The sequence below is a fragment of the Mus caroli genome, chromosome 13 (assembly GCF_900094665.2).
Source record: "Mus caroli chromosome 13, CAROLI_EIJ_v1.1, whole genome shotgun sequence".
Taxonomy (NCBI): Eukaryota; Metazoa; Chordata; class Mammalia; order Rodentia; family Muridae; genus Mus; species Mus caroli.
In genome coordinates, this window is record NC_034582.1 from 63,339,701 (window position 1) to 63,349,190 (window position 9,490).

A 9,490-nucleotide genomic window follows, 5' to 3' on the forward strand; every position below is an offset into this window, starting at 1 on the left:
CCGGATGTGGGTGGGTGGGGCCTTAGTGCGGCGCACGCGCCGGAGTGTCCTCCAGGCCTTACATACGGACCGTACGTACGGCCGCGTACGGACGCTCCCGGGGCTCGGAAGCTCCGTGTCTGTCCTGTCCCGGGTGCGGCTTGGAGCCGCTCGGTAAGTGTCGCGGGGTTAGGACCACCGGGCTTCCCCAGTCGCGTTCCAGCGTGCTCCGTGGTCTCCGGTCCGGTCGCGCGGCGCCTGCCTCCGCCGTTGCCCTGCTCCGCTTGCTTTTCTGTGGTTGTTTTAATCAGTGCGTGAGCCCCAGCCCAGCTTCTCAGCGCGAATTGCCATGCTTTGCTCGGCTCATACCGGGAGTTTGAATCTTGTCGGCTGCTCCTCCTCTCCCGCAATTATCAACATTGACTTTCCCTTTCCCCATCACGTGAGTGTCGAGATTTGGAGGTAGAATTTGAATTCCAGCTCTTCCTCTTCGCGCCCAGCTTCACTGGACACAGGTAGTTTACTTGGGCTGCAGGGTCCTTAGCGGGAAAAGCGTCAACCAGATGAACTGAATTACCGTAACCTAGCCCATAGGCAGGACTTAAAGTAAGGGCTGGGCAGCGATCGCAGTTAAGGGTTAGGAGCCAGCATCTCGTCCAGACACAGTGAAGCCACAGGAAGTCAGCCCTATGATGCTTCAGTCCACCCGACAACACTAAGGTGTTCACGGGCCACTGAAAAGAAATTTCAGAACGAGCCAGAGCGCAGCAAGGTCAGTGAGTTCTGATTAATCAAAAAATAGCCTTTTTTGAAAAATGAAGAGACGCGTGAGCCTGAAAGCCTGAGTAGTAACTGATGTATATGATTAGGGGGCTTGGGGGGCTATTTAATCAGCAGCCAACTTTAAACATATTAAAGGAGGCATACCTTGGTGCACTCCCTTCAATTTGTCCATAGAACATGGCCTTTGAAGAGGAAGTACGTTGTGGTAAAACATTAATCTGAGATCCTTACATACACGTAGGACTCAAGGAGTTTAGATTTAAGGCATAGTTCATTTAAAAAAAAAACCAACTCTAGTGACACTACCTAGAAAGGGGTGTGCATGTCTTCTACAGGTGGCTTGGCTAATTATGGTGCAACTGTTGGGTGTCAGCCAATTGGGTGTGGCGGTCAGGACCAGGAGAGTGGGGACCCCTTCCTAGGCTTTTTCTTGTTTCCTGGCTCGGTGGGAAAAGTAAACCTTGGTTTTTAAAATATTTTTGCAAGGTTCTTTTTTTTTTAATCTTTGTCATGGGATACTCATTCTTAATTTCGTAGCGTTGATGTTGTCTCTCAGCATTTGACCATGGTTTTTGTTTTTGTTTTTCTTATGCTAAGTCACATGTTGTGAATTCTATGGCATGGCGTTCATCACCCTGCGGAGGGCCTTTTGTCATAAGTCCATTCTTTGGATACCTGGAGCTGTGGTTGCTCTGAAAATTCACCCTGCCAGTCATGCCCAAAAGGCAGTCACAGATCGCCTCAGTGTGTGCTTCTGCTCCCTACAACCTGAGCTGTTCAGGGTCAGATTCCATCACGCGTACTGTAAAAACTTCCACTCAGAAAAGGGTAATGACCTTCATCCCGTGGGTGAGCCATGGTCCCCTCAGGGGCAGGAATGGAACCAGCCGGGACAGAGTCTTCAAAACGAGGATGAAGAGATGCTTTTCAGGAGACTAAGCTACTTCACTTCCTTTGAGGAAGTGCTGAGTTTCATAAGTGCCCTGGACACCCTGCCTGTCCCTCTGGCAATGGCAGCTCTACTCAGGATCTGTGAGATAGGGAGGAGAGATGGCCAGCAGAGGCTGCCAGAAGGAGTGCTGGAGAACTGCGCCTTCCAGGCTCTGTGCCTCCGGTGTGAGCGAGACCCCTCACACCTGACCAATGCTGGTTTGGTGACAGCTTTGCAATTTCTGCATACGTTGTTGCCTGCAGATCCTCAAAGTAGCCTGATGCTGAGCCTGGTGGCAGAATGCCAACGTCGTCTCCAAAGAGGCAACCTGGAAGTCCACCATCTTTGTGTCCTTGGGGAAAGTCTGGCCATGCTTCAAGGTTCAAGTTGTGAGACCCTGAAGCTGGTTGTACGTCAACTTCAAAGTAAAAGTGTGGAAACGTTTGCTCCAGAGGAGATCGCGTCCGTTTATAGGATTCTGCAGGCGTGTCCTGAAGAAGTAGACAAGCACCAGACGTTCTTAAACACATTAAACAACTTCTCCATTTCAGTAGTTCCCTACCTGAGCCCTAAATCCATTAGCCATGTCCTCACCGCCTTAGTGGTCCTGGACCAGACTCACGCACTCCCACTGCTTATAAAGCTGGGCAAGTACGTTGTGAGATACATCCCCCGTTTTACAAACGAAGAGCTCAGAAAGGTCTTGGAGGCGTTTGTCTATTTCGGACACAGTGACAGGTTCTTCACAGAGGCCTTAGAGCAACACGTGGCCGCCCTGTGCTTCTCCCTGGACCCCGCTGTGGCCAGCTCTGTGATGGGGTACTGCAGCAGGAAGCGGATTCTCTCCAAGCCCATCTTCGACGTAGTCTCAGAGATCGTTGTTTGCCAGTGGGACAGACTTTCACCTAGTCAGATTGCCGAGCTAATTGAGCCATTTGGAAAGCTCAATTATGTGCCACCAAACGCCCCTGCCCTGTTTAGGAAGGTAGAAAATGTGCTCTATGCCCGTTTACATCACTTCCCACCAAAGATGCTACTGAGGCTCCTTCATTCATGCACGCTGATTGAGCGACATCCCATCAACTTCATGTCAAAACTATTCAGCCCCTTTTTCCTTCAGCGGCTGCAAGGTGAGGCGGTTACAGAGTGAACTGTAATAACTTGGGATGTGGTCAGGCACTGTTTACACTGAGAGCTCCAGTGTCGTTTCAGACTGCTTGCTCCGGAAGTAGCTGGGTGGTTTTATAATTATAATCCCTCATTTACATGCCAACATTCCAAGCCAACAGTTGTTTTTTTTTTTTTTTTCCCCAGGTAAAGAGTCATATTTGGACAGATTGAGCCTGGCACAGCTGACCCAACTTTTCCTAACCTCCGTCCTAGAGTGTCCGTACTATAAGGTGAGAACAGAAACACAAGTGGCGTGGCTTATGTCCCCAGGATGCTCATCTTTTGTGCACTAAACATCTTCAATTTCCTTTGATGTTGGTCCCAAACAGCAGAGCTTTCTCATAGGCTGGATTGGTCCCAGACATCTTTTGTCCTATTTACCCCCACCCCTGTTCCCTTTCCTCATTCTTGTCCTAGAAGATGGGTTTCTGGCCGTGTAGTTTCTTAGACCTCATCAGACACGAGAGATTCACTATGACAGATTTCCCAGCAGGCTCTCGCATTCACGTCACTGCTGTGTTACTCTAGACTGGACAGAGGCAGAGTGACTGCTGAGTGTCTCCTTAGCCATGCCCAGAGTTACTGCTGAGTGTCTCCTTAGCCACACCCAGCAGGTTGCCCTAGTTCAGCTGGCGCTTGCCTTTTCCACGCGGCCTGTTCTCCTAACTCACAAAGCTCCTGTAGAGTTAGAAATGGCATCCCCAGGGCCGGCTCACACCCCTGCCCCTCAGTGCTCATTCAGTGTCTGATTGAAGAGTAACATCCATGAATAAGAAACAGGACTAGTCTTTACAGCTGCCTGGGCTGCTCTGATGTCTGCCTACCCCTACACCCTTGAAAGACTAGTGTAAACAGCAGTTTCTCCGCCCAGATTTAGGGAAAACATGTGCACGCCCTGTGTGCTGCTTTCCCATTTGAAGCCGCAGGCGGGGCTGACAAAGGAGATGCAATTTGTTTCTGTCCAGCTAGCAGTGGCCTTCCCCGAGGCGTGCCAGATAGGGAGCCTAGGCCATGGCTGTGAATTCCGTGGCATTGTTCTGACTTTCCACTCACTATCCGAGAGTCTCTTTAAAAACCCGTGGACTAGATTCTTAAATGGGTGGGTTGAGGTGGGGCGGGGGTTCCTGAGTGAATTGTGGATGCTGGCAGACGTTTCCTCCTAGCAGGGATACACCTCGTCTGTGCCCAGCAGTAGGTGAAGGGGACAGCCATGACTTCCACGCCTCAGCTGTAGTGTGCTCGGTCCTTTGAAACTTTGTCATTTTCTCTCCTGAGAGGGTCTGCCCTGCCACGTGTTCAAATTGTATTTGAATGAGCAGTAATGGCCTTGATCACGCTTTCAGATGTTTATCGTTAATTTAGATTTCCTGCAAATTGTCTTTCTACATCTTTAATTCAGTATGAGACAAGGGTTAACAGAACTGTTACACATGTTTTCTTTAATTTTTATTATTTTTTTAAAGCAATATTGGTGATTTTGCTATACAGAAGCTTTAAAAACTTACAGACAGATCTCTGTAGCTTCTGAGTTTCCTAGCTCAGTAACATCTCATTTCTGTTTTGCCACACATTTGACTCAGCTTTTAAAATGACATTTCCTATCTTAACATACTTACAACTTAGGGATTTGTTTGTGTACTTTAATTTTAAAATTTTTGTTATTTGTTTGTGTTGGAATCTGCATATTTGGCCACTGCACAATGTGTGTCAACATGCTTATCTCACAGTCTCCTGTGTGCGTGTTTGTGTGGTGTTTACATTGAAGAGGTTGCACAGGATGCATGGGTTAACTAGTCATCTTTACCAGCTGGGACTTGTAGTCTGCCGTGGGTGGTAAAGATTATCTTGTTTTCCAGATGACTGGCCAGCTTTGTTTTATCCCACTACCTTTTCTTTAGAAATTGAAATGTCACTTTTACCACATTCTCCGATTACCATGGTTAGTTTTTATCAGTTTGATACAACCGGGAAGAGGTAACCACAGCTGAAGAATTGCCTCAATATGATTGGCCGTATCTGTGCTACATTGTCTTGATTGATTTGGGAGGGGTGGCTTACTGTAGGTAGCTCCATTTCTAGGCAGGGCTGCGTAAGAGCTGGCTGAACAGGAGCCAGCTGGAAGCATTTCTTGGTGCTTGTTTGAGTTCTTGCTTGAGCTTTCTACCCTGACTTCTCTTAATAATGGGCTGGGACCTAGAAGTGTAAATAAACTTAGATAAGCCCTTTCCTCTCCATGCTTTTGGACACGGTGTTTATCACAGCCAAAGAAAAGCAAGCTCGGGCACTACTGCTGAAAGCTTCATTGGAGAGCCAAGTGCTGGTGGCCACGCACATCTGTAGTCTCAGCACTCAGGAGAGAGAGGCAGGCAGGTCTGTCGAGGCCAGGACAGTCCTTGTTTGAGAACCAAACAGAAACTGTAGTTGAGAGTGATTATGACCTTGGAGGATTACAAAGACTCCTTAACCTGAGTGTTCCCGTGTGTGTTTTACTCATTTTAAAAAATGTGAGCTTTAGCAGCCATGTTGTGTATTGTCATTTTGAGAAAATGATGTGCCCATGTCTTAGAAACATTCCATGTATATAAAGTAATGTTGGGTCAGTCTTTTGTTCTAGTAGCCTTCAACTTACTCTGTGGCCTTATATCTTTTTCTTTTTTATGCTTGCATGTATGAATTCTAGGGCCCCAAACTTCTTCCTAAATATCAAGTGAAGTCATTCCTCACTCCATGCTGCTCCCTAGAGACGCCCATGGATCTCCATCTGTATAAGTCTGTGGTGATTGGACTTATTGATCTTTTAGGATCAAGACTGTATTTTGCTTCAAAGGTGTTGACGCCCTATTACTACACCATAGGTAAGTAGCTAAGGGGCTTGTTGTGTCAGAAGCATTCTGTCCATGTTGAACTCTATGTGGACTTAGTAGCCAGACATCTGTGAGATGCAGAACAGAACCTTCCCTCACCTGAAGGCAAGCAGGAGAGGTCAGCAGCATTGCAGTAGAGCTAGGACTCCGAGGTTGAGTTTCACACATTAGCCACAGGGTAGCAAGATGTCCTGGGCAGACCACCTTAACCTTTTTCTGCTTGAACAGTGACCTCAAGGCTGATGGAGTAAGTAGAATCCTAAGTGCTCAGTGACATCCTGGCCGCTGTGTAATCCAGGCCTGTGTTCTCTGTGGCACCATCAGCATCCAGAATTACCTAAGTACACGTTTGAAGAGTTGTTAATTCAGTTCCTCATCACAATAGTGATTTAGCCACACCTCAGTAGACACACGAGGCTCATTAGATGATTGAATTAGACATCCCCAGAACAGATCCTCATCTGCTGCGGGGTCCTGTCGTACAGCACTAGTGAAGGAGGCCATTTCTTCCCATTAGTCCCTCTGCCCTAACTGTTCTCTCAGGTTGCTGCATTAAAGAGAGTAATCACAAAAGATAAGTTTAGGACACATCTTACTTCTCTCTTTGATGGGGCTCTTTTTACAAAGTGGATGGTAGTGTCTGAGGGAAGGAAGTGGTTGTGGCATGCTAGTGAGGCATGTGAGATGTGGAGTGCTCTCTTTATAGGCTATATTGGTTGATTTTGTGTGTTAGCATGACATAAGCTAGAGTTATCAGAGAGGAAGAACCTCAGTTGAGGAAATATCTCCATGGGATCCAGCTGTAAGGCACTTTCTTAAGTGATCAGTTGAGGAGGGCCCAGCCCATTGTGGGTGGTGTGCTGATAGCCCTGCCTGGGTTCTGTAAGAAGAGACTGAGCAAGCCATGGGAATCAAGCCACTAAGTAGTACCTCTCCATGCCTTCTGCATCAGCCCCTGCCTCCAAGTTCCTGCCATTTCTAAATTCCTGTCCCAGTGTCCTTTGGTGATGAACAGTAATGTGGAAGTGTAAGCTGAGTAAACCCTCTCCTTTCCTCCCCAACTTGCTTTTTTGGTTATGGTGTTTTGTCACAACAATAGAAACCCTGACTAAGACACATGGGAATCGAGCAGACCTGTAAGCAGGGGTGAGGTCTGCAACTGCCTTGATGTCAGCTTAGATTTGAGGGTTTTCTTTACTCTGTATTGAAGGACTCAGGCCCCTTTTTGCACAAGGAAGCAGAGAGAGTACATGTTCTTAGCATTCTGTAGATTGCTTGAAACACCACTGTTTCAGAGTAATTGAGACTTTTTAGTCCAAAGACGGTCTGTAGGGCCGGTTAAATAACCATTCTCACTGTTGGTTGTGGCCATTACTTTGCAGCCTCAGCCCTCTGATAAAGGCAATGTGGAAGAAATGAATCAGCACCGGGAACACAGGAAGATAGTGTTGTTGAGGGATTTTTCCTTTCTTTTGCCAGATGTTGAAGTTAAATTAGATGAAGATGGATTTGTATTGCCGTGTACAGTGGATGAGGATATCCACAAAAGGTAAGGAAAGTTGTGGGTTGAAAGTTAAAGACTTAAGCTGGCAAACTGATGATTCTGGAACTTAAGATACTGGGCTTCATGGAGACTGGAGCAGCAGCACAGAGCCTGCGTGGGTCTGTACCAGGTCTCTGCATATATGTTAGGGCTCCTAGCTCTGCATCAGGCCCCCTACGTATATATTACAGCTTTTAGCTCTGCACCAGATCCCTGCATGCATGTTACAGCTTTTAGCTTAGTATTTTTGTGGGATTCCCAGCTGCAAAAACAAGTGAGTCTCTGACTCTTGCCTGCTCTTGGGACTCTTTTTCTCCTGCTGGGTTACTGTGTCCGACTTTGATAGGCTTCATCATATTTTGTCAAGTTTGTTTGTTATCTCTTAGAAGCATATTCTTTTCTAATGAGACAGAAAGGGAGTGGATCTGGAAGAGAGGAGAGGTGAAGAGGACCTGGAAGGACTGGGGGAGGGGGAAACAGGGGGACTGTTAAGAGAAAGGAATCTATTTTCAGTAAAAGGGAAAACAAGTGAAAATAAATGCTGAACCTATCAGTTTGGGAAAAATCCTTTTGTTTAGTAAGCAATAATACATGTAAATGTCTTTTCAACAAACTAAAGAGCAATCTATTCATGATTCCTTTGCAAATAACGGTGATGCATAGAGCTAGTAAGGTGTACTTTAAATCCTTCCATAAGTGACAGTTACCTTTGCTTTCTCAGGGTGGCGCTGTGTATTGATGGGCCACAGCGATTTTGCTTGGACAGTAAACACTTACTTGGAAAAGAGGCCACTAAGCAGAGACACCTGCGGTTACTTGGTTACCAGGTTGTTCAGGTATAGTACCACTTGTCTCTGCTTTTGTTTCTCCTTCAAAATGTAGTGTCCATTACCAATACACACAGTCCAACTCTGAAGACTTTACTGGAATGAACTGCAGCCATGCAAAGCAGAAGAGACGACAGACGGCCTTCCTGTTGTCTGTCTGAGGTCTTGTAGAAATGCCCCTAGTGCATTGCTAGCTTAAGTTCTGTTCTGTTGACTCCATGTACAAGAAAAGGCCCAAGCTGGGTGTTGATTGCATCTATAATCTAAGCAAGGGTGGGGTTAGCTCCCAAGCCCTCCCTGACATTGTCTGCTCATGGATTTTACAGGCCCAGCCTCTACTGCAGCAGACCAGGAATGTTCAATCTAGTTTATATCTTAGGAGTTTGTTGGTTCAGTTTAAATTACTTAACTCACATTTTCTAGTTAAAATTTTCAAAGTTTGGTGTTTCCTAAAGTGGTACACACCATTTTTCAGCATGCTTAACTCTGCCTTCAGAATTACTGTTACTGGAAAAGCTTTTGCTTCAGTTTCTGTCTGATTTATTGGTAGATTTAGCAAGGTGGCTCGAGGGTCTTCATCTGCCCTTGGTCTTTCTAACATTATGTTTTCAATAGGGACTTTGTAAGGTCTGCTGTGGGGTTGTAGTAACCATGGATACATGTTCCAGTTCTGTTTAGTACTTACTAACTCCTCTCTACCTTTCTGGTGGCTTATGGTGTCCTGCTCATTACCACATTCATTTTCTAAAAGCTAGCCGTATAGAGTATGCTCAGAAGCCATTGCTTCTTTATCACTCGCAGCCTAAACCAGAGACTTCCGTGTCTTAGTACCTGGGGCCTTGCATTATCCAGTCTGCACACATAAACCCCATAGGTACATGGCCTGCTCAGGACCATGCATCACCCAGTCTGCACACAGTTAAAATGTGTTCGTGGACCCTTCCTACACATGCTCAGTCACCTAGCGCATGCTCCCAGCTCTGGTCCCTCCCCACCCCTCCTAACTCCCTCTTTCCCCATCCCTGTCTGCTCTCTTCCTCTGCCCCATCCCTCTCTGTGGGGCATTGGACTATACACAGACAATCTGGTCTCCAGTCGAGCTGAGGTCTGAACCCCGGGACCCAGTGGTGATAATTCACCTACTTGGGAAGGAAGGAGTTCTCTCATGTCTCCTGGAACCCTGGCTTCTGTCGAAGTTACCGCCCCCTCAACCCCCACAGCTTCTGACCTTCAGGCTAAACTCCTCCCCAGTTACCTAGCAACAGAAAAGATAGCAGCATACTTTAAGAGGGGCTGTTTGGCCCCTCCTCACTCTCTCACTCCTCTTGCTCTCTTTGTCTTCTCTCCTCTCTCCCTCTTATTCTCTATCCTTTCTTCTCTCTCTCCCTTTCCC

General features: G+C 46.8%; 1 protein-coding gene across 3 annotated transcripts in view; it reads left to right on the forward strand.

The window, feature by feature from the left end:
• The first annotated feature begins 2 nt into the window (after positions 1-2).
• The window catches only part of Fastkd3 (FAST kinase domains 3), an 11,103-nt gene continuing 1,615 nt past the window's right edge, over positions 3-9,490 (forward strand). Inside the window, exons 1-6 of one of the 3 annotated variants that reach the window (XR_002379495.1) lie at positions 3-153; positions 1,360-2,823; positions 3,008-3,093; positions 5,544-5,718; positions 7,110-7,276; positions 7,992-8,106. Coding sequence is in view for 2 of the 3 variants with exons in the window: in XM_021180311.1 (XP_021035970.1) it covers positions 1,383-2,823; positions 3,008-3,093; positions 5,544-5,718; positions 7,207-7,276; positions 7,992-8,106 (1,887 nt within the window). In the remaining variant the exon portion in view is untranslated. The other 2 variants (XM_021180311.1, XM_021180312.2) reach the window with 2 other exon arrangements.